Source organism: Nycticebus coucang, chromosome 11 (genome assembly GCF_027406575.1).
Source record: "Nycticebus coucang isolate mNycCou1 chromosome 11, mNycCou1.pri, whole genome shotgun sequence".
In the NCBI taxonomy this organism is placed as follows: Eukaryota; Metazoa; Chordata; class Mammalia; order Primates; family Lorisidae; genus Nycticebus; species Nycticebus coucang.
In genome coordinates this window covers 31,267,455-31,291,716 of record NC_069790.1, presented here as the reverse complement: position 1 = coordinate 31,291,716, position 24,262 = coordinate 31,267,455, and the positions used below count along the sequence as shown (strand labels likewise).

At 47.9% G+C, this 24,262-nt stretch overlaps 2 protein-coding genes and 1 long non-coding RNA gene across 10 annotated transcripts in view; 1 reads left to right on the top strand and 2 right to left on the bottom strand.

The window, feature by feature from the left end:
* Window positions 1–1,440: 1,440 nt before the first annotated feature.
* HOXA2 (homeobox A2) lies at window positions 1,441–23,389 on the bottom strand. Its single transcript, XM_053608401.1, has 4 exons — window positions 23,329–23,389; window positions 5,769–5,840; window positions 3,209–5,275; window positions 1,441–2,557 (listed from the first exon to the last, which is right to left on the bottom strand). Exons 3-4 carry the CDS (start codon window positions 3,585–3,587, stop codon window positions 1,818–1,820), a joined length of 1,119 nt encoding a protein of 372 aa, XP_053464376.1. The 5' UTR covers window positions 3,588–5,275; window positions 5,769–5,840; window positions 23,329–23,389; the 3' UTR covers window positions 1,441–1,817.
* Window positions 7,289–24,262, bottom strand: part of HOXA3 (homeobox A3) — a 46,146-nt gene continuing 29,172 nt past the window's right edge. For 2 of the 5 annotated variants that reach the window (XM_053608397.1, XM_053608396.1), the window contains 3 exons: window positions 23,329–23,411; window positions 11,168–11,815; window positions 7,289–9,770 (listed from right to left, as the gene is read on the bottom strand). In XM_053608397.1, coding sequence (XP_053464372.1) covers window positions 8,965–9,770; window positions 11,168–11,693 — 1,332 coding nt within the window. In that variant the 5' untranslated portion in view covers window positions 11,694–11,815; window positions 23,329–23,411 and the 3' untranslated portion in view covers window positions 7,289–8,964. Of the gene's footprint in view, window positions 9,771–11,167; window positions 11,816–14,638; window positions 14,943–18,986; window positions 19,860–23,328; window positions 23,412–24,262 lie in introns of those variants that run through there. The other 3 variants (XM_053608398.1, XM_053608395.1, XM_053608399.1) reach the window with 3 other exon arrangements.
* On the top strand, window positions 14,893–18,954 carry LOC128598137 (uncharacterized). Of its 4 annotated transcripts, XR_008383578.1 has the most exons (4): window positions 14,910–15,017; window positions 15,551–15,639; window positions 15,792–15,926; window positions 17,031–18,954. It is a non-coding gene; the product is annotated as an uncharacterized LOC128598137 (long non-coding RNA). The 4 variants fall into 4 exon arrangements; XR_008383580.1 differs by lacking the exon at window positions 15,551–15,639 and having other exon boundaries at window positions 14,893–15,017; window positions 15,792–15,841; XR_008383579.1 differs by lacking the exon at window positions 15,551–15,639 and having other exon boundaries at window positions 14,893–15,017.

Below are 24,262 nucleotides of genomic sequence, written 5' to 3'. Positions count from 1 at the left end.
TTCATGGCACCCTCAGCTCAGCCAAGCTGTTGTTTTAAAAGAGCCATAAAAATGAATTATGACTAAACGCCTTCTACTTAATGCTTTCGGACGGGGATCCCCAGCAAATACGTAAGAGGATTTTTATTTGTGCATGTGTTCCTGCAATTGATCTCTTTGATGACATTCTCATTCATAGAAAGCGTTTGATTTATGAGCGTAGGACGAATCGCATCCAGGAGCGGCGCAGCCCTGCCCCGGCCCAGACGCCCTGCTCGGCGCTGAGCCTGTGGCCGGAAACCGACCGCAGTCCCCACACCCCTCAGCTGCTGCTGAGATTTAGCTGATGAAGGAAGGGGTGAGGGAAGATAGGGAGCAAACCAAGATCAGCAATGTTTTTGTAACTTCCAAGGCTTTGCTGTTAAGAGCTGGCTTCTTAATCAACCCGCCCCACACACATGTTGCTTATGTATGCTTCGTTTTCTCATGGTAAGTAGTGATCAGAACTCAGAAGGGAAAAAATAAATATGGGGAGACATAGGAAAACAGGGGTGGGAAAAGAACAACCCAGTAGCACACCCTAGGTCACATTTTATTGATATTTCATTTAAAGTGCTTTTTCTCTCTATAGAAACTAGGTGAATTTATAACTTAGGGTGCAGAAATACGCCATTGAAAATCTTTACTTGCTAACCTGACAAAGCTTTAATGATGCATTATTAGCAATGTAAACAGATTTTAAGAATGAAATATTGATTTTTCTGACCCTGAAAAAAAAATCCTACAATGAGTGAACCAAAGGGTTGGAAAGAACCTATTCTGAAGTGCATTTTTCCAGCTAGTAACCATTGCTTTGTTTTGTTTTTGTTTTTCTCTATCTTTTAGGTCTGTTTTTGCCTGAACCTATCAACAGCTGAGAGATTAATCAACCACTGAGAATGTCCAGGGATTTGTGGGGAAGGGAGTTGAAATGTAGATGTTTGAAACAAACATGTATAAAAGTGTATAAATAAATGAGTTGTTGATAACTTAGTTATTGACCTGGACACTGGTAGCTTGTTAAAGAAATCCCATGTTACTCATTCCTGGAGTTGAGGGTTTCTGTAGGCACTTTTATTTCTTTATTTTCAAGAGGAGATTGGGCCTGGCTCAAATCGTAGGCTGCCCAATCTTGTTTCTATTACCAATTTTAATCTATGGCTTGATCCTGTACACTGAAAACCAAATTTATTCACTTCAAAATAAAAACAAAATAAAACAAAACACTTATCAGAAGTCCTAGCCATTTTTCTGGCTTGCCTTTTTTGCTTGCTGTTGGGGACTTTGAACATGCCGCCTTAATAAATATACTAAAATTGAAAAAGAAGATAAATTGTGACCAGAATTTTATTTACCAAGACTAAAAGAAGTAAAAGAAACTGTTATGAGCCTTGAGAAAGAGGGGGAGAAAAATAAGAAAGCTACTTATAGCAAAGGAGAATTTATTCTACCAAAAATAGGCATGACAATGCATCCTAATGTAATACAAAAATAAAAAGAAAGTGAAGATACAATTACATAATCACTTTCTTGCAGGCCTTATGTATTGCTCTCAGGAAACACATAGACGGTTCTTGGATTAAGTTTAAAACAACTAAAACTCCCAATAATCTGTAAGAGATAGGCTCTGAAACTAGGTCAGGGAAATCACTAAACAGAAATCCTCAACGTTTTAAGAAGGGAGAGGATAGGTTAAGAAGAAAATAAAATAAAAATTAACTCTTGGAATGAAAGAAGGCAAAACTGCCTGGTGGGGGGGGGGGGTTTGTATTGTGATGCGGTGTTTTGCTTTAATGTTTTTAGTAATTCAGATGCTGCAAGTCAATTGTGGTGAGTGTATCTGTAAAAAAGTCAAAGCTGTCAGCTGAAATATCTACAGGACTGTCGAGGGAACCTGGCAAACTGGGCGAGACTGCATCTGAAAGCTGCAGGCAGGAATCTGTGGAGAAAACGTTAAAGTCCTGCAAAGAGGGGACCTCAAGGGCCTCGGGACTGTCATTGTTTAGGCCAGCTCCACAGTTCTGGCCCATTGTTGACAAGCAGTTAGGAACAGTGGGTGACTGGTGCTGAAAATGTTTCAGATTTTTCTCATTGCTGGTTAAAGGCGAAACTGGGAAACTTTCGGAGTCGCCATTGTGTCCATTTGGAGCCTGCTGTTGAGAGAGGGCATTTTGTTGAAAAGTGTAACCTTCCCTCTCCAGAAGGGCCCCGGAGACGCTAAGGGCTTGCTCAAAGAGTGACTTCTCTTCCTCATCCTCCTCTACTTTCTCGGAGTCCTCTAGGCTTTTTAATTTCCCTTCACTGTTTTGGTTCTCCTTGCACTGAGTCTGCCTCTTGTGTTTCATCCTCCGGTTCTGAAACCACACTTTCACTTGTCTCTCAGTCAAATCCAGCAGCGCTGCAATCTCCACCCTTCGGGGTCTGCAAAGGTACTTGTTGAAATGAAATTCTTTTTCCAGCTCTAAAAGCTGCGTGTTGGTGTAAGCAGTTCTCAGGCGCCGCGATCCCCCGCCGCTGCCATCGGCGATTTCCAGGGATTCTGCGGAAAGGGAAACCAACAAGAGACACACGCACAGTTGGAGGTGGTGGGGTCCGAGCGGGGTTATTCCACTGGAGAATAAATATAGCAGAAAAGATCAACTGCAACAAAATGGCCGCCCCTGGATGCAGAAGGGCTATTGTGCTGCCTTTCCTGGGAGCCCCCAGCCTTGGGAGACCCCATCTCCTTCACCTCTATCAGATTCATGCCTGAAGCTCCCCCCCCCCACCTCTTCATCCGGGAGCAAACTTTATATTAGTCACAACACAATTTATAATTAATGCATCAGCTGCTTAGCTGAGCAAGAGCGATCTATCACTCTTCATTACTGTCAAAAAGCCAAACTCTCCGACAACTAGACAAGAGGAGGTCAGTTCCAACTCAAATAAATCATCCCACATTACACAAGTTAGGGAAAGTTCCCCCACCCCCTTCTTAAAAAATATATACCTCATTGTGCAGGACAGGATCCCCTTTCCTCTCCATCAAACCCACTCCTGAGCCCACATGGGGCAGGGAAAAGGCAACCGAGCCTCTCTCCCTCTCCCCCTTCTCTCCCAACGCATGCTCCCCTCCCCCCACAACAGCTCCCGGGGCAGCCCAGAGAGGGAGCAGGATCCTGGGGACTTGGGGCCAAGTCTTTGAACTGACCTTTGTGGCTGAGGCAAGCAGAGCCGGTGGTGGCGGCGGCTGCAGCTGGGGGCAGCGCGGTTTTCTTGGCCGCCTTCTTCTCCTTCATCCAGGGGTATTCGGGCGGCTGCAGGGCGCCGGTGGGCACCGGGCTGCCGCGGCTGCCCGCGGGGCTCGGCTTGGGGCGGCCGCCAGCGCCGTGGCGAGGGTGACTGCCCGGGTTCAGGCTGGGAATGGTCTGCTCAAAAGGAGGAGGAATCAGTGTCGAGTGTGAAAGCGTCGAGGTCTTGATTGATGAACTTTGAAATGTATCAGCGACAGGGGGAAAAGATGTCAGGCACTCAGCGAGCGACGGCTGGCTATTGATAAAACCAATCTCTCGCTCAAATTCGTAATTCATGGCCTTCTCCTTGGAGCCCCCTCAGAGAAAAAGTTCCCTCTTTTGGAGGGGCTTTGGGGGGGCAAGGCCCAGGAAAAAGGCGAGCGCGGAGGAAAAAAAAATCTATCATAGAAGATCGCTGCTGGGGTGTTTTTTTTCTAATTCACTGATTACAGCCGTATGGGGACCGCGCTACTATTAAACTATTGAATTCATGGAGACAAGGTTGAAATTGGACCGAATTGGCTGTCACATGATTGCTTCTGCCCAATGACAATTTGGGCTTTAATCAAAAGAAGCCACTGTCTGTTTGATTGATCCAAAAAAGTCGGGAAGGAACGCCTCATTGGGGGCCAGTGAGGCTTTATTTACACTATTTTATGGCAAAAATACATATAGTGGGTGTGGGTAGGGATGCTCTGGAGTGCGTGGGGGTGAGGGTGCCTGCCCACCTCCTAATCAGCAAGGGTCTGGTGTGTTGGGTGTGTGTGTGAGTGAGTGTGTGTGAGTGTGAGCTTGCTGCCGGTCCCGCCAGCAGCTGCCCTCTGCCTCCCCCGCACACTCCAAGCATTGTTTGGGACTGTCGGGAAGATGGCTTGCACCTCACAAATCATTTAAGCACCTCAGCCTGACGCCTGTAGTCATTAACAAAGTAATCCATTAATCTTCAAAGTTTTGACACCAACGGCCCTCTCATCCCAGCCACATAAGTTCTGTTAAGGCAAGAGGAAGGAGCAGAAGTAGAGAGGAGGTGAGAGGGAGAAGAAAGAATAAAGGAAGGAGAGATGGAGAGAGAGAGAGAGAGAGAGAGAGAAAATAAAGATTTGGGGGGATTTCCCTTTTCTTTCCCTTTTCCTCCACTTTTTTCTAAACCCAGTTCCTGAATCTCAGAACTAACATCTCCCCTCACTCTCTGTTTTCCTTTCTGCCTTTCCCTCTTTTTCCTCTTCTCCCCTTTCCCCCTCCCTCTCTCTGTTCTGTCCGCCTCTCTCCTTCTCCCTACAGCCCCTCGCCCCCCTCCTAATGTCCAACCAGAGTCTAAGCCTCCGGGCCATTGTTAGCCGGCTATTCCCGGGCAGCTTTGCATCCGCCTCCAGCTGGAAGCGCAAAACCGGAGGAGGCTCTCGAAGCTTCCTGACCTTCCTGCGCCATCAACTTCTCAGGAGTGGCTCGAGAAAGATAGATGCCTGAGCCAAAAGAGACAACAACCCCAGGTCCTTGTGTCCAAATCCCTGTAGCCTGGGCGGCGGCCAGCCAAAGAAATGCCGCCCAGAGAGGGCGTGTGCGGCTCGTGGCTTTCTGGGTTTCATACCCGTCATACCCGTAGGGCTCGGGTGCGGTGAGTATTTCGGTGTTGCAGGAAGTCTGTTGGAAGTTACCAGCAGGAAAGAAGACGCTTGTTTCTTTCTCTTTCTCTCTCTCTCTCTTTTCTCTCTCCCCTCCCCCCCCCACCCTTCTTCTCCTTGTCCTAGTCGCTGTAGATGGGGGCTGGTTGGTTCAGATACCGCGAGTGCTCCCTGGCAGCCCGAAGTGCCTCTCACACCTTCCTGCTTTTGGTCACCGGGGATGTTTGCACCCAGGTTTTGTCGCAGGAAACATCTCTGCGGGGGAGAGGTGGCAACCCAAGGAGGAATTATAAAGGTTCTTGTTCTCCTTCGTTCTCTTTTTTCCAATTCGGAGACTTGAGACTGAATACATCTTGGATGGTGCTGGAGGGTTCAAAAGATAACACCTTTAGGTACCAAGCAATAACTTTTCGGAAATCCACCAAGCCATAAAGAGGGGAGGAGGCTGAGAGACATAGATCTTAAGGTACCTTTTTCACCACCACCCCCCACCACAAACCCTGAGGATGGTGTTTCATTTTTGCTTCCTTTGAAATGGACCTAGTGATCAGACTCCCCCAGGCCGGCAGGCATCAGTGGCAGGAAAATAAATCATTCTGATGGTCAAGGAGAGAGAGGTTGGCAGGGGAGAAAAATCTATGTAGAAAACAAGAAAGACTGACTCCATCTCTAAGGCCGGCATCAAAGGGGGGTTGGGTTGGAAATTAGATATAAAGTGGCCTACATCGTTGACTAGCCCAGAGTATTGCCTCACAGATAGGGATGCTATTTTGGAAAATGTGAGGTTTTTCAGTTTTCTTGCTTTTATTCCAAACAAAGCTCTGAAGGAAGTCTGGGCATGATCAATCTTGCTCACCAAAAGCCTTGACAGCTTCTAGCCCTTAAGAACACATTTCAGCTTCGAAGCTTTTTCCAAGATCAAATGTGTCTGAGGAAATAGAAGAGCAGGAAACGCAAGTAAACAAGAAAAACTAGGCTTTAAAAAATTTTTTTGCCAATGGAAAGGGTTATAGGGTTGCTTTTAGGAAAGGTGCTGTGTGGACTTTGGGATAGAGGCTTTTAGCATTGCGTTTACCAGGAAATATGGGGGGACTACAGGGAGGGGAGTTGCAGAGAGCGAGCAGCGCTGCCCCCATATCTCTGAGGCTTTGTCAGGAGCTGCTGCGTGGGTGAGAGCTTTCTGCCCGCTTCAGCCGCCTTAATTCAAATACCATCTGGAAGAAAACCCTTTTCTTCGACCACTCAACACTGAAATCTTCCCCAAATCTATTACTTTAACTCAGAAGGTATTTTAATAAGGACTTCTTTTTTAATATCTAGAAAGCTGAGGGTATGATCGATATTTTTTTTTGAAAGCCAAAATGAATGTCTTGACTAGCAAGATAGGAGAAATCATATTAGAATCTCATTTAAAAATCTCTGCCCTGAGGGAAGGAGGAAGCCTCCAAATTATTCTTCCCTTCTTCCCTCAGCCAAAGAGTAAATTTTAGAAATGGGTTCAAATAGTGGTATTCCTGAAAGATTTTCATCTTTGGGTGGAAATCAAAATATCTCTCTCTCTCTCTCTCACCCATCCTCTCCTTATTTTCCGAGGTAATGTTATACACATCTCTAAAATGATCACTTAAAAGAAGACCTCTGTGTCAACTCAGCATAAACAACCAAAAGACGGAAGCTTCAGTCCTCACAAAGACTGGCCATTCAATCTCTGCATTTCTGAGGTGCACCACATTTCAGCAGAGAGGTTGGGGTGGGGGAAACAAATTCTCTTCTTCCATAGCCTAAACTCTTTAAAGAGAAAAATGTATTATCAGGGGCCTCAGGACAGATGTGGGGAAAGCACTTCTGGATGTGAGAGAAACATTCAGCTCTCTGCAATGCCTGGCTTTGCATCCTTTCTCTTAAAACATGAAGAGGTTCCCTAAAAGCTGCTCATTGGAACCCAGCAGGTACCCAGATATGGCTTCAGTGCCAGCTTCTAATGATCATCTGAGGTAGCTTCTCAGGGGGAAGATAGAGGCCATGATGATGGATATTTTGGATTGCAAACAAAATGGCGACATTTTTCACTTCTGTCTCTGCAAGATACAATCCAGGGAGAATGGGGTTTATTTCTCACATCCAAATGCTCCTGATCCCCTGATGGAGGCAGTTTCTCACTTCCAGCTCCGTGGGGGATGATGATGAGGATGCAAATCTGAGGTTTGCATTTTTGGAATTTTGTTCCTTCTCTGAGCAATTCTTCAATCGTAAGATGAAAGTAGTTCCCTTTACTATGCCTGCCTTTGCCTCTGCCAGCCAGTCAGTAGACAGCCCTATCTTGAATCCAGGGGTGGAGATGTAATATTTAGCTCTTGTAGCATCAAATAAAAGAACTTATAAAATTCCATTTTTATTAGAAAGATGCCAATCTCCTTACTCTCTCCCCTTCCCCCTGGGGCCATAAAAAGAAAGCTGGGAGGGAAGAAGGAGACGAAATAAATCCAGAGACTGCCAAATACTAAATTCAGGAGGAAGCTGATGTTGGGATTCAGGCAGCACAGGGAAGAGCTCACAGCCTTCCTTTTGCTGAAGACCTGGTGATCCTCAGTCCCTTGCAAACTGCTACGCTTTGCGATGGATCTAAGAAGCCGTTCTTTCCTCCCAGCGTTATACAGGGCCGCAAAGCGTACCCGGAGGAGACCAGAAGTCCGATGGCTAGCGGAAAGTGCTTGGCATCCTCTGTGTGGCTGGCTACTCTTCAGGTTAAGGCGTTGGCTGGCCCACTTTGACCCTAGGAAGAGCGTGGAGGAGGAGAAAGGCCTGCCTTACTTCCCGGTGGGACTGCCCAGCACCTGTGAGCTCCCCGCTGCTCCTTGGGCTTGACTGCCTTTGTTTCTTCCGCCAACAGCTCTCCGCAGCCCCTGCGCCCTCGGCCTGCCTCGGTAGCAGCTGGGAACCAGGCAGCCCAGCGGCGGGCAGCAAGGCGTTAACCAGAGCTGTCGCCGCAGGAGTCCCAGCCTAGGTCGCAAAAATTCGCGGAGCTTCCAGGCTTGCCGCCTTGCCCGGTCCCAGCGCCGGAGCCGGCGGGCTGGCGCTCGTGGCCTGCTCCGCCCGCTCTCCTCTGCCTAAATTCCACACAGATCCTCCTTTCGGGCCAAAGAACCCCTTCTAAACACGGATATTATTCAGAATAAAAACTTTATTTTTTGTTTTGTTTCTCAGAATATGAGCAGCAAGGAATGTAGAACTCTCAAAACAAATCTAGTATTTTTCGTGTTTACAGACTTTTTTCATTTTTGCCAGATGTTACAAACCTAAACCACTGTTTTCAAAAGCTGGATTCTCTCTGGTTTTATTGCATCATTACCGTTTCATAAAGGAATTATATTTCCCTTTCAAATAAAAAATTTTCTAGGTACGCCAACACACCATTGAACAAAAGGCCCAAGAACCCTTCTGAACAATCAGGGTACAGAATTTTTTTAATATAAATACAAACGGATGGGGATAAATAATATTTAAAACTTAGATTATTCAATGCTTGCAAAAAATATAAATAAATCTGACTGTTCACCAGCATACACACACGGAAAGACGTACACTTAATCATCCTTGCACAAGGAACCCCTGTTTCAAAGCGCCTTTGATTTTTTTCCTCGATCTTTACAAGAAGTGCAATTTAAAAAAAAATTAAAATTAAAAAAACATCGCTTCCCCTCGGGAGCCACAATGTACGAACAAATTCACATTGAAAACTCGACTAGAAAATTTGTTCATATACCCTGTTTCTGATCAAAGAGTGAGAAGGTAAAGAGTGCAGGGCCAGTGGCCGAGCTAGGGGCAGGAAGAGATAAATATCGCTACTGATACTGACAGCCATTCCAGCAACCAAGATTGCTACGTCACATAAACTATAAAAACGCATTACCAAAAGGGGAGGAAAAAAACGGGGAAAGGGAGTGGGGGGGGCAGCACAGAGAGAAAATGGAAGAACTTTTTAAAAAAAGCAATCAAAGAGGAAAGGTGGAGTAGGGGGGAGACTCTCCTGGCGCACAGCCCCAAATCCACCATCACAGGTGGGTGAGCTTGGGCGCTTCCTGAATTCTTCCCTGAGAAGGATGGTGGGCGGTAAGGTCCGTGTAGGTGGGGTGCGGCTCCCCAGGCCCAGGCCCATGGTGATGGCCGCTGCCCAGCGGCCCAGCACTCGCATAGTCCATGGCGCCTGAGGCAGCGTGGGGGAGGTGAGTTAGGCCAAAGAGGGCAGGCCCGGAGTTGCTCATGGGTTCCACATAGCTGCCCCCCACGAAGACGGGGCTTCCCTGTAAGTGTGGGGTCCCATAGCTACCGTTGCCCTGCAGGCCATGAGCGTGTGGATCATAGTCAGGGGTGCCTGCTGAGCCCGCCCGGGTCGCTGTGTAGCGCTTCTGTGGAGGTGGCGGTGGCGCGCAGCTGGGCAGGGGCGCGGGGTAGGAGGCAGGGGGCAGCCCATAGGCGCCCTGTGGGGGCTTGGAGAAGGGCGGAGGCGACTGAGGCTCATATGGGACGCTGTTGACCAGCGAATGCATAGAGTTCAGATAGCCTCCGGCGCCGGGTGGCACGGGACTGCGACTTGGGGACTGGCCCCCTGATGACGTTAGCATGCCCTTGCCCTTCTGATCCTTCTTGTACTTCATGCGTCGATTCTGGAACCAGATCTTGATCTGGCGTTCGGTGAGGTTCAGCAGGTTGGCCATCTCCACCCGGCGAGGCCGGCACAGGTAGCGATTGAAGTGGAACTCCTTCTCCAGCTCCACCAGCTGCGCGCTCGTGTAGGCCGTGCGCGCGCGCTTGGATGAAGCCTGACCAGGCGGGCTCTTATCGCCAGTGCAGCTCTCGCCTGCGAGGACATAAGAGAGGGCAAGAGCGGCATCAAGGACTGCTGAGGCCCCTCCCAGCCCCTGACCTAGACTGGCCCCTACTTCCTTCCCCAAACAGCCAGCCCTCCCGTCGTCTGGCCCAAAGAGGAATAGAAACTAGGTGTTAACTTCTCTCTTGGTGGGGGAAACAGTCCAGGTAGCTAGTCCTTCATTCAGCCAAGTACTAAATGATAGGCTTCTCCACAGGAAGGCAGAACCCCCAGTTTGCTTTCCTGGTGTGTTAATTTCTTTTGTGGAGCCATTAACTTTTCTGACTCATATACTGATCTTTTGAGTCTATCAAACAACAAGCTCCTGGTGGGCAGGTCTCACCATCTTCATTCCCTTCACAATTACTGAAATGTAGGACTCTTCATGCACATACACAAAACCTTCTTTCCTTCCCTGTCTGACTGAATGATTAGGCAGCAGCTTCAATTTATTTCTGTCTACCAATGGGAAATGAGCAGAGACCCAAAACTGAAAGGGCTTCTCTACCCCTAAAAGAGATCCCATTGAAGGTATTCATTTCTGGTGAGAGATCTAGGCCTCTCATGCTGGGTCCTATTCATTAGGGTTCCCCACAACATCAAGCAGTCTTCTCAGCTCCCAGTTTCGGCTCACAAATCATGTGCCTTCCTGCCTTCCAAGCCTGGCTTAGGAGGTCCAAGATGCTCAGGCTCAGAGCAGAGCACTGGCAATTAGAGAATGTAGGGGCAAAGGTAACCAAAATGCTAGGAAGCCCAAGGCCTGGGGCCTTTCCTCCACTGGAGTACAGTGCCAGGAGGCCCATGTGGTTCCAATTAGGATGACAAGTCCTCATCCCCTCTCCCAGGAGATCTCTGGCTGCTTCCATTGTACTAAATCTGAGCAGGATCTTCCCAGAGGTAAGGCAGCCACTCCATCTGCTGGAGCAAAAACTGGCTCTGATTATAGGCAAAGCATTGATTCTGTTTTGAAGGGTGATTAGACCTGCTTTTATTCTGCCACATTTCAGTACGGGGAGGATGTCACTGTTTCATTAGAATTGAGGAAACAAGCAGTGGAGCTCACCTCAGGTTGATTCTGCTTAGAGTTCTAATTCCAAGAGTGGAACAGGAAGGGATTCCAATTGCATTAGGCCCCACTTGCCCTTCCAAATGTCCAGAAAGGAAAGACTCCCATTAGGTCTCTGGGGTTTCCTCAGCCACAAAAGTCTAACACCTCCCTGAGTTTTAAAGACTCTGGAAACCTTTTTTTCCTTGGGGGCAGGGAGTGTAAGGAGCAGTGAATTCCTGGAAATGTTCCAGTGCTCCCAGACTGTGCTGGATGTGGCAGAAAGTAGCTTGGGAGCTGGGGACCAGGCCAGAGGACCCTTCTCCAGAAGGCACTCCTTTACCTGAGCTGGAGCTGCTGGTTTTCTGCTTTGTGTTTTGCCGCGACTCTTTCATCCAGGGGAAGATTTGTTTGGCCACAGTGGTCGAGTTGAGCAGGGGGCTCTTGGCTGCGCTGGCGGGGGCGGGGTTGCTGCTGGCATTCTGAGGTGGGGAGACAGAAGAAGGGGGCGGGGGCGCTGCAGGCGTAGGTGCTAGGGGCTGTGGCGGGGGCTGAGGTGGCTGTGGGGCAGGGGGCGCGGCCTGGGGCGGCGGTGGGGGCAAGGATGTCTCGCCTAGTCCTGGGGGCTGGCTAGGCGGGCCGCTAAGGGTGCGCAGGCACGCTTCACTCAGCTCGTGCGCCTTAGGATGGCCCCCAGCACTGGCGGGAGACTGGAGTGAGCAGGCCGGTCGGTGATACTCGGCGTCGGCGCCGAGAGCTGCAGACGCCGGGTAGGGTTGCTGACTGGCATTATAAGCGAACCCGTTGGCTGCCTGGTAGGGGTAGCCACCGTAGATCGCAGAGCTGTCGTAGTAGGTCGCTTTTTGCATCGCGTTGTTTCACGATCTTGATCGCACACTCTTGACAGGGGCTTGGCACCCGTGAGGGCGCACATTGGCACGCCCCCCGCGGTCACGTGACGCTCCGCCGCCAATGGCCGCCCCGCGGAGACCTGGGGGGGGGGGCGAGAAGCGTAGCGCGGTGAGGGCTCCGCGCAAATCCATCTTACTTTCAATAGCTAAGTGACATGAAAGCCATAAAAGAAAAAGTGGTCAGCAATATTTAGCAGCACGACTTGGCCCCGGGCGCAGGGAGCTGCGCTATAAAAAGCCGCTGGAATTTACTGGCAGCTACAAATATTTGCTTAACTTGCGTCTGGAGTTAGAGGATTTTCCGGGTAGAGAGAAGTAGAATAAGTGGGGGCTGGAAGTTGATTCTTGGGTGTCGGGGGTCCAAAAGAACAAAGGTCTGATAGGCTAGAAAGTAATAAGGTTGGGATCCTTCTTTTCCAGGGAAGAAGAAACTTGGGGTGTCGTGTTCCTTTCTCTCTGCTCCTTAGCCTCGGTTCAGAGAGTCTCCCTTTTGCGGATCTTGGGGAGGGGGTGAGGAAGAAAAGGGGAGCTTGAGTCCTCAATTTTGTCTCCGCTTTAAAACCGATGTTACCCAGAAGAACTCTGATACGGGGTAACTTCCCACTTAGCCCCTTCTTGGTCCTTCCTGCCCGCCAAAAGATTTGCACAGAAAAATTTCAGACAATCGCCTAATCCTACCATGCTCAACTTGAGAAGCTGAGCTTGTTAGGCAGTTAATGCACCCTTGTTCAGGAATATGACCCATCTCCTCCAAATGAGCCCCTTGTGGCTGAGGAGGTGGGGAGAAAAAACTTTGGATGGAAAAATACATTGTGTGTGTATGTGTAGGGGGAGGAATCAACAAAAACACCAGTCCAGCAAGTCACAACTCAAATCCTGGACAGTTCTTTGCTCTTTTTCTCTCCTTTTTTCTCAGGCATATCCCACAAGCCACCCCCACCTCTTTCCCCTCGTTACAGAAGGTTCCTGGACCCTCATGCCTTGGATCTTCTGAGGTGCTGTTATTCAGGGCAACTATCAAATTCTATCTGTTAAAACATGATGGATTGGAGGAAAAAACAACCCACCAGGAACCTGAAAAACTAGCGTTCATCTCCATGACCACGGCTTGAACTCTCCTTCCAACTTAACGATAATAGGTTCTGTCTTAGAAACTGCTATGTAATTTGATGTATGGGGGTCATTTGGCTCTGGACGAGGGATGGAAGCACAAGCCATAAAATCTTTCCAGAGTTCCCTGATCTTTGTGTGCTGTTGTTGTTGATAGTTGCTGCTTGGCCTATTTACCTGCTTCAGAAACACTAAAGGATAACACTGATAATCTAAAAAGCAATCAAAAACTGCCTTGGCCTTCTTTAATTTAGAAATCCATCTACAGAAGTGAAGTCTATGTTTTTGTTTTCGGTCCTTGCTTAGTCACCCTCTGGTTCTCAGCACAGAAAAGTTCCATTTAAGTTTCATATATTCTCTATCTCCATGTTAGTTCCTTTGACCACTTGAGATAATTATAATAACAGACTCATGAAGAAAATGGTTTACATTTCACGTCCTAAGTACGTACATTGAATGCCAGAGTTATTCAAGTTTCCAGGAATATCAGATACTTTGTTAACTAAAACAAGGACAATGTATTGCATCATCAGAGGATAGTTATAATTTTACCTTTAATAATAGTCTTCTTTAGATTTTTATTATTAAACCAACAATCTGACTAACCTCTTGAAAACAGACACAATTAATTTTCCAGAACCTCAATTAAAAATTACAGCATCCCTTATGTGCATATTTTGTGTTTTATCATGAATCCCACTGTATTGTTTCTGTTTCAGAAACACATAAGAAGCCATAGATATCACGATGGAAAGCAAATAAAGTATAAAATAAAAATTAAAACTGAATAGCAATCTAATGTCTTAGTTTCCTTTTCTTTCACTGAAAACAGTTCCTGTTACATTTGACAGTGTTAATGTCTGCCATTATAAATTTTTTAGATACCAGGCTTGTGTAAAATAAAACGTCAGGTTAAGAAAATTACTCTAGACACTTGAACAGCAAGATATTAGATAAAACAAAATTAAGTTGATTGTGAACATGCAATATTTCTAGTGACTTGCTAATCCATTATCACACTCTACACCAGCCTGCTGCTTACTTTAGCCTTTTCTTCAAGTTGTATATTGTCTTGCAAAATAACAAAAATATTTTTGAAAATCTAAGAGCATACAACAGTCCCATAAACTTGAAATATGAATTCAACTCTTAGATGTCACCAAAGCACTTCCTATTGTTTGAGGTTACCAGACCACCACCTTGGAATTCATACACCCACCCGGCTCCAACCTACCCCCAAAGTTTGCAAGCTAGTAAAGAAGTTGGAGATTTGCCAGGCAGGAAACTTTGCATTGTACCCTCAGGCAAGGGATGGGGATATAGAGAGATTCCTTCACAAAGATCTGTTTCTGGACAATAACCCCCAGGTGCAAGGGCTGGAAGAGAGTTGGGGAAGCTAAGTTGAGTGCAGGAAGCAAGCCCCTTTTGTCTCTCTGGAAGATGTACCCAAATTCAATCTCCTTCTTTCAAATCCCCATCCCTCCTTTCACTCCTTCCTCTCCTCCGCTTGGAGTCACCCCAAATTAGAGCGGTAACTTAGGGTAAGAGTCCCCTGCGTCTCTTCCCCCACCCCCCAACCAAAAGTGGAAGCTGAGCTAGGGGAGATGGAAGAGGTGGGGGCGGGGATGGGAAAGCAGCCTGAACTCGAAGTGTAAGGGTATCAGTCACTGCCGAGAAGGAAGCTCCGGCTTGTGAACTCTTCTTGAACCGAGATGTAAGTCTGCAGCCATAAATCACCCAGACGTAAACTCCGCCATTCAGCGCTGAGAGCGGCCTGTTGTGGCCCTGCTTACCTTAACTTCTGACGAGTGCCGCGAGCATAGGCTCGCGCTCCGTCTCGGGCACCAACTCTGGCCCCCAGCCCGGCTCCGCGGCCCGGCCGGGTCCCCTTAGCACAGGATGGGCACCGACCCTCAGCATCAGCCGAGACGCCAGGCGGGCAGGAGACCCCGAGGCCTGAACACCTCAACGCAAAGCGTGGCTGCCTCGCTGTTCCGGCACCGCTCGCCCAGGGCGGACTGGGGCGGCTTGGACCCCCCCTCCCACCCACCCCACCCACCCACCCCTCCCCTACACCTCCGCCCCCTGCCCTTCCCGAGGGCAGTAGACGCGGCCCGGAGATAAGCGCTAGTGCGGCACTCGGCTCTGCCTGGGCTAGTGGCACCGACTTGGGTATGTTTCTTATGAATAATACACGCAGAGCAGCTCGGGGCGGGGGGGGGGGCAGTGGCTGTGCTGGGAGGGCGGGAGGGGAGATCAAGGCTGTTGGGGAAGCGCCGGCCGGCGTGGGGGATGGGACTGAGGTGAGGGGAGGGACCCGAGGTGGGGGGAGCTCCTCGGCGGCGGGAGCAGGGTAGCCTCCCCCCAGCCCCCAACGTCCTCCTTCTCCTCCTTCCTAGGCGTCACTAAAGTCCAGGGAAATTATGCTAATGCGGACAAAAGGCTCTCACAAAGGGGCTCTCTTGCTGGGTTCTATTTCTTAAGAATCCGTTTGAGAAAACACATATCTGCCCTGGACATTTTACATCGTGGGTTGAGGGAAAAGAGAAACAAGAGAGTTCTCCAGACTTTGGGCAGTTTACTTCACCTGCCAACCTCAAACCAGGCGCCCCAAAGCCAATCTTTGGGGGGACTTGGATAAGGATTTTCCCCAGAGATCTCCCCCAAGAACCAATTGGGCTGTTTTTCGTTCTGCTTTTCTGCAGAAACTGTTGAAATCCTGGCAGTCAGATAGAAGTGTCCTGGAGGAGATGCATATTTGTCCCAGCAGTGAAATAGGATGCTCAGGGCTCAGGTACACGCAAGGGTGTCTAGAAATGTGGTTCTCCGGGGATCCTGTGCCCAATTTTACAGTAGTAACAAGCAGCTCACCCATAGGGAAGACACAGATAAAGCTCTGACTCCAACAGAAACCGACATCCTTGATATTTTGTTTTTCTTAATTAGTGGGACGGAGGAATCCTGAGCTGAGCAGAAGAAAAGCCTGAATTTGCCTGGTAATAGTGCTACCACTTTTAAGAGGATAGTTTCCTTCCCAAAGCCTGCCTCAGCTGTCCAGGTTCAGAAGCAAACTCCACAAGGGTATGAATGTGGCAATAAGAGAGAAATGGAGGTTTCGTGGAGTTCTGAGGCGTCAACACGGTCTTTCTCAAAGGAAGGTGTTAAAAATATAAGTAGCATGTTTAAACTGTCAGGGAGCCAAAGTGTCGCCTTAGAGCAAAACACAGCCAGGGGAAAGGGAGAAATCAGAAAGCACTCTGGGCCAGGGTGGCCTCATGCATACCAATGGTTTTTGTCATTTATGGCTGGGCAAGATTTATGACTTGGCGCCCCAAAGCTGTAAACAGAGTACAAAATAGCAAACACTTGCTCCTTATGGCATATCGCTGTGGAGCAACTTGAAAGGGGAGGCCGCGTAGGAGGTGAGAGCTGCCCGAAAAAATCGCTCGGCGGCATTTTCTCTTCAAACCTACCCGGTTGGATGTGGCATTTAAAGAAAGAAGGCGTGGGTCAATAATCAACCTGCACTTTCTCCTCCAAACTGCTGACGCTACTTTGACCTCCTCAGCAAAGCCAGCTGCTGGAAAGACCAGCTCTCCGTGAGAACCTGCCGGAGAGGGGACGGTCCGACCCAAGCAGGCCGACCGGGGCGCTTGGAATGCTTACCTTTTCAACAGCGCAAAGACCATGTCAGGCAAAATGCGAGGACTGGACCTGAAGAGCCAAGGGAGAGCTGAGGCGGGAGCTCAACTCCGGGAAGGGCCTCTACCAACCCACGACTAGGTGGCTTCGGGGAGTTAGCGGGCAGAACCCGGGCTCCGGAGTCCTAGCACTCAGATCACTGGTGCCTGGCCTCACCCTCTCCTCTGAAATCCAAACGCCTGGCTTTGGGGCAAGTGCCGCAGAGATGATTTAAAACAATAAGTAATACTGGTTGAAGGTTTTTGTTTGTTGGCTATTATTTTACAAGAAAATACCGCTTGTTGACTTCCACCTCCAGAAATTACACACTGCTGCTGCTGCTGCCCCCTTCCTAAACAAATCCTGCAGCAGTTCACCCGGCTCTGCCAAAACGACTGAGCTTTGTACTACTGCGATGACCCCTCAGCTCCCCCAGGTCCCCCAAATCCCATGGTTTGCGATGTCACAAGCAAGGAGACTAGAAGAAAACATTTTTTTTTTCAGCACCAGAAGAATACTTGGAGCAGCGAGGGTGCCTGTGGCACCTTTCCGCCATTCAAAGGGGTGTCCTCCTGAATGCCTCCAGCAGTTCCAAGGCTGTGAAGCCAGGGAGGAAGGTGAGGAATTAATTGCGGGCAGGAAGAGACATCAAAATCCCATAATGGGAAGGAAAATTATTGAGGAAATATACTTGCCTGTGAAAGTAAGGCTGGCATTTTAAAGGTAAAAGGGAACAAGCCCTTTTTGATAACAGTTTAGCTTTAATGGAATGGTTTTACCTCTTTCCTAGGAGGAAAAACCAGTGCAAGCTCTATAAATACGGCTGTTGGTATCTTGCTTCTCACTGTGCACGATTTTATACAGGACCAGCCTGAGAGTTCATCATTAGATATTTATTCAGTTTACTGGTACTGAAGTGACAATAAAAACATGTCTTTAACAAACCTTTATTCTCTCTCTCATTCTTTCTAGTGAAACTATATTATTTATGAGTCTTTAACTGGGTCAAAAATGCGCCAGAACTGGGTCATAAATCATATGAAATGCTGACAAGTAATTGAACAGCAATTAAAGCTTACATTTTATTTCTAAGGGGTGTTTTCGAGCACTTGAAAGGGCCTCCGTTAAACATGGTTACTGCCGAGGCCCGCATGGGGGAGGGCAGAAGAGCCCTCTCATTCTAGGAAAGTAAATCCCACTCAAGTAGGAGAAGCCTGATTTGATTTTTTTTTTCAAGTACTGAAAGAAATAAGATTTTTAAAAAAGTCAAAGGAGCAAATCTGATTTCTGACTCCTTGTAGGCAGGCATCCCTTTTCCTGCTCTAAGGAGCAGAAAAAAAAGAGGAGTTTCCTTCTCTCTTTCTAGGGAGTTTTCAATCTTCCCAGGAGTGTGGGGTCCCCCAAAGCCCAATTAGCCGAGGCTTTCTCAGTAATTTGGAAGCATACATTTTAACTTTCATCTGCCTCCATCCTCACAACGGCTCAGTTTCTGGGGCTCTAAATCTGGAGAGATGTCTCCCTCTGCTTTCTGAAGACTCTGCCACGAGACTTCTTTCCCACCCAGGATGCACCCAGTTCTCAAACTCTCCAAGCCAACTGTGGGCATAAAGGGGACATCCAGACTAAGCACACTGGTGAATCTAAAATTCAGCCTTGGATTAGCTGCTTCCTCCTGTCTCCCAAATGGTAAAATAACTGAACCCTGATGCTCACTCCTACCCCAGAGCTTTCTTAGATCTGAACTACCTTTCTCTATCCCTGAAGGGAGAAGAGGGTGTTGGGGAAACAATGGGTGGGCCCTTTGGTTGGGCACTGGTCCTTCAGTCCCATCTGGCTCCTTGGGTCTGGCTCCTTGAGTTTGGTTTATGGGAAAGCATACTTTGTAACCCAGCACTGAACAAAGTGTCTGGAAGCATCATCAATAAAATGGCAGTGCATCTATACATTTCCCTCATCAATTTTCCTCCTCCAGCTGCTCAGGCTGCTCAGGTCAGCGCTAACCTTCCATCCCCGGTGGAATAACACCACCAACTCTGGAGAAATTCCCCTTCTCACCCACCTGGTCCCCATCCCCAGGAAATCTTGCCCTGGGAGCTCAGTGCAGCCACCTCTCCCTGAGGCCAGCTTTAGGCTTTGAGAACCTCTCTCTGCTTGGGGCTCAGCTCCTAAGACTCCGGCCGGCCCTGCTGCAGAGGACAAAGCCATTCTTGAGCTGAAGACCATTATAGCTGTCTAGTAGCCTCCAGGAGTCTCCTCCTTTGTACCCCCCAACACTTTCCAGGGAATTAAATTGAGCGTCTTAAGGCACTATTGGAAATCTTTCTAATGGTTTCGGTTCTAAAAGAGAAACAAAGGAAGAGAGAAGCTGAGGGTCCTGTCCATGAGCCAGGGTCTCCTTGCCTGACCTTTGTCTCTCACAGCCATAACTCACTCTAGGATATGAACAATCAGCGGAAATACCTTAAAATAAATTCCATCCTCCTGGTGTGGCCTTGAGTCCCATCAGTTAGCTTGCGCAGAACCGGTCCATGAGTGCTGAAAACTGCAGCCGGTTCAGAGAGCACTCTCCGGAGAAGGGGAAGTAGGAGGAAGTGGGTATGTGGGGGTGGAGGGGGAAAGCTCTGGCTTGTAGAGAATCCAGAAAACGTAATCACAGGAGAAGCTTGCCTGGGTCTCCGCTCCAAATGCCACAATAATGCGCTGTATTATGTGCTCACGTGGTCATACGTCAACTTAAATCCTTTTATTTGAAATAAGGAATCACTGAAGGAACTAGATTTCCAAGCAGAACATTTAGCTTTGGGGGAGGGGAGGGGAGGATCCTTGATCAGTGCTCTGTTAAGAATTTTGTCTAAGCAATAGGATGCTGGAGACCACCCCCACCCCATGCATGCCATATAAGACCACTTATCTCTATTGTATTTCTTTACACACATTCCAAACACAAGGGAATAGCAACAGTATCCATATTCTTAGCTTAACTTTCCTTATGGCCTACCACCCACCGACAAGCTAAATCCAGCACATCCAAGCACCCCAGTCTCCTCTGGCCCACAGGCCAGCATATCAAAAGGCAAGGGCCAGGGCCAGAACTAGCTGGCCTGCTTAGCAACTCCCTCAGGCCTGCCTTCGTATGGAGTTTGCTAATACCCACATCATATACCACAGCCACTGGAGAATCCAAAAGACCCATAATTACCTGACAAAGAGTTAAGGCATCTCCTCCAAGTTCAGTTGGTTTTATTCAATGGGAGCCCACTAGGAAAGATGTGCTTGGCTATAGAATGTAAGTCAGGGTTTTACAAAATCTGGAGGGACCAAGTGGCCTGGCCAAAGCTGCACTTACATATTTCCTCAGTACATAGCTGAGTGATAACATGAAATTATAGGTTTCTTTTTTTTTTTTTTTTGTAGAGACAGAGTCTCACTTTATGGCCCTTGGTAGAGTGCCGTGGCCTCACACAGCTCACAGCAACCTCCAACTCCTGGGCTTAAGCGATTCTCTTGCCTCAGCCTCCCGAGCAGCTGGGACTACAGGCGCCTGCCACAACGCCCGGCCATTTTTTGGTTGCAGTTTGGCCGGGGCCGGGTTTGAACCCGCCACCCTTGGTATATGGGGCTGGCGCCTTACCGACTGAGCCACATTTCTAAAGATGAAAAATGCTGGGGGAAATGATCTCATTATATCTGCTAAAGGAAATTATAAAAAAGTAAACCTTTACTGGAGTCCCTTAAATTAATCTACAAGACAAGCTGGGATCCTCTCTACAGGCAGGTCTATCACCCTTTCCTACAACAATTCTGAGTCACCCAGCAAACTCTGCCCCCATTCCCTGCCAATTTCTACAGAAACATCAACTGAGGGATAATAAATGGCTCCCTTCAGAACTCTCAGAACAGTCTGGAGCAAAGAATCAACTCTGCTCAGAAGGAACTGGCTGAAACAGATAATCTGTCCCCACTCTTGTTCCACCCCTACTACTGCCCTCTGCTTGGTGGCATTGCCCACTTATTTCAACACTGCACCCTTTCACCAGCTGTCTAAAATGCTCCTCTCTTCTGCTCTTAGTTTCTGAACGTTGAGAGTGATCTGAGGTTAGAGAAATCCTCATGCCATATTCTTTTGTTCCTTGAGAATGGGTCATCAGCTAGCTATGCCTAAGTGTAAGGACTCACCTGTAGCAGCTGCAGGAAGCTGTGTGAGATTCTTCCCCTACTCTCTTCCCCCAGCAGGGGAGCAGAAGGGGTCTGATGACAAAGTAAATCCCTCACTAAGGAGGGTTTGGTGCATCCTTATCAGGACTCCAGCATCCAAATCAGAAGGACAACGAAAGAGAAGACCTAACCCTCATGGAAGCAAGCCTTGGCCTAAACTGGTAGCATTATTCCAATAAGGTTCTGTTTGTGTTATAGTTAGTAGAAGGAACTTACTTAGCTATATCTGGATCACAAAGATAGAAAATAAACCCCCCAAGTGAAAAACCTGCCTTTCTCAAGTTTGGGGGATGGGGGTGGAATCAAAGGCTAGTTTCCAAAAAGCATTTTTCTGTCTTCCCAAGATTTCTGTCCTCTAATTCTTATTAACCTCTGGTCCTCTTATACCCTCCCTGATCATTTGCATTGAGCTCTCCAGACACTCTAGAAAAGGACCTGAAGGAATTGCCCAGTTACTGGCAAACTCCCTCCCCTAGTTTCTGGAGAGGTATCAACTCAAAATGAAAAGGGGTCCCCTTCAGAACTTTCAGAATAGTCTTGAGCAAATTGAAACTCCTGAGGTCATAAACCAATGGGAGAGATCCTTGGTACTGCTTCAGAAAAAATGCCTTAATGCTAGCAAGGCCCAGAGGCATCTCAGCTCCACTCTGGAGCCTCAATACTGCAGCTAACAGCAGCTAACATCTCAGTTAATATTCTAACTGCTGTTTAACAATTAACAGTACCAACCTGACCTGAGCTGGGATGGGATGATTTGGTAGGATGAGAAGGGAAAAATCTGAGAAGGCAAAGGAAATTTAACTTCTGAGGTAAAACAACCAAACAAAAAACAAAAATCTAAAACAAAAAAAAAAAATGAATTCCCTAAGAAATCTTGGCCTGGGCAACCCATGGTGAACCAGCAGCTCAGAGTTCTTCTTCACCACTCTGAACTCTGCTTTCCAAAGCTATGGGCCATTTAAAAATCCAGCTGCCAGTCCCCCCTTCAATCACTCCTCTGGCCCCCAACCCGGCCAGGGGTGGGACCCATGCTGTGGTCCAGACTACCAAAGCCAAAATAGGAGAAAACTTGGCTTGGAAGGAGCAGGCAATTAAGGATACAGACTGTTAGTCAATATTTGCAAGGCTGTTGGCAGATTAGATGTATCTGTACTCAAACACTGCAATCTGATTTCTCTATCAAAAATACACTTAACATTTTCATCCTGTTAAGCCAAGGGGGTGTTCCACTCAGCATCAGGTAAGCTCTCTTAGCCCATTGTGTGTGTCTGTGTGCGTGCATGTGCACACACGTGTAGATGATAGATTATTTAATATGACATATTTCCTGTGGGTGCAACTGTGTACAAATGGGCTCCAAGTTCTCTGGACACATGCGAATGTGTATATCATGTTATACACATGGCCCCAGACTCCTGCAATTATTTATACATGCAATTGTTCTGTTCTTTGAAGAGATGAAAATCATACATACACACTGAGTTGCAAATACCTAAAATGTTCCATCTATATTTAATATAAACAGACACACAGTAGCTGAGAAAGCAATCCAGCTTTACTATTTCTCTGTTTACTTCCTATCGGAAAAAATAATAATTGCATCCAGAATACCAAATCAACCTTAGAGAACCACTAACTAGCATATTGCAATTAACAATCTGATATCTATTTAGGAGCAAATTTTAGTGAAAGACTGAGGTATAAGAAATAGAAAACACAATCTCAAAACTTTTAAAAAAGAAGTAATTCTGAAAAAAACAGCAAACTCATTTGTTAATACCAGCTTCTGAATGCTATTTCAGCAGCCCCTCCCCCAAACAGGCACGTAATTTATGGATCTTTTACAAGGCAATAAACCACAGTAATTACCTCCCTTGCATCACAAACTAAGAGAGAAAATTAAGCCAGAACTTGAAAAGAATTTTATAGAGTTTTCCCTTGTTCCAAATAGGAAAAGAAAACACTGAGACCTAGAAGACCAAGTTTTTCCAGCAGGAAGAAACGCGCATCAGCAGCCCTGATGAAGGAGGAAAGAAAACCCGCTGCCTACGAAAGCCTACAGGCTCCAAATACAGCAACCTCTCTTAAGACCAGGAAAGGCCAAAGCACAGGAGAAACTGCAAGTCAGTGAGACAAATTTTCTTCAACCAAGAGCTGGTACTGGCGACAATTTCCTAACTCATAGTCTCGGCAGTCGCCTCAGTCCGCAAGGAGAGCAGCCCACGCAGCGGCTGCGCGCGCCCATGGCCTCTACTGGCTTTTGCCCTGCCGCTCCGTGTAGTGTTTTTTTGGGGGCTTGCAGAAAGAAACAAACACACACTCCCACTCCCCACACCCCATCGCTGGCGTGGGGAACCACTCCTCTTGCCTATGGCTGACTCTGGGGTAGACTCTTTGTCTGCCTGAAGCCCAGCATTCCCGGGTCTTGCTGCTGAAGGGAATCCAACTCCAACCTCTCCGAAGTTAAATATTGACCAAAGAACCTCTTGCAACCGGTGCAGTTGCCAGGAGCTCTGGAGCGTAAACTCCTCCCAGCTGCCCTGGTGCAAAGTCCCGCCTGGGTGAAGAGTTTTGGCACAGCGCTTACCTCCAAAGGTGTTTAAATCTGAACCAGGAATTGTCTTCAACTCCAGGCGCACAGGGAATCGTCTTTTCTGGTATCCGGAAGCTCTGCGGACAAACAGCAGAGGGTGAACCGTGGCTGTGAGGGAAGGGAGTTGGAGGATCGGAGTGGAGAGCGCGGCCCTCGCGGGCGCCAAGGTGGCCCTGAAGATGACGCGGACACGGAGGAGTCGCCAGGGCACTCGTCCATGCTCGAAATGTTCCCATCTACAAATGGCCCGAAGATAGTGATTCATTTTTGTAAAATAAATGCATACTCCATCTCCGCACTTACACTCTCTCCTTTTCTTTTTTGGGGGGAGTGAAGGTGGAGGAGGGAAGGGAAAGGGAAAGAAAATGGACCAGATGGAGACAGCTGGGAAGGTGGAAGAGGCTGTGCTTGTGGTTACAGCGCTTCTCTGGAGAGCTCCTCATGCACTCCAACTTGGAGAATATGAATGCTGGCTTTATTTTCCTTTCCCAACAAAGGGAAGCCTTGTTTGAGAGCATTCAATGACAGAGTCTCCTGAAACCTTACTAATAGTGTGTTCATTTCTTGGCGCCAAATCAGATGTCTTGAGAGGTTTTGTCTTCTGGTACATTCAAGCCATGGGCACTCACTTTTTGGCCTTCGTAAGCTAACTGGACTACCACAACAGCCACTCTCTCAGAGTAGGCCAACTACCGATGCTGGAAACTGGAAGAACACAGGCGTTGGATAATACAAGATCAGGGGGTCTGATCCTATCTCGTCTGTCCAACCTCCACTCACAGGCTCCATGCCCTAATTCTGCGGCAATCTCTTCCCTTACAATATTTGCAACCATCTCTTGCCCTCTAACCAGCAAATGGTCACTGGGCTGTCAGCCAACTTTTCTGGGGTGGGAGACACTGAGGAAGAGCCAAAGTATTGTGTCTTG

Excerpts from the sequence above, each read along its gene's own strand:
- HOXA2 (XM_053608401.1), bottom strand. The coding sequence starts at position 3,587 with ATGAATTACGAATTTGAGCGAGAGATTGGTTTTATCAATAGCCAGCCG. Across the intron at positions 2,558-3,208 it reads TGCTTGCCTCAGCCACAAAG|AATCCCTGGAAATCGCCGAT; the intron begins GTCAGTTCAAAG and ends CCCTTTCCGCAG.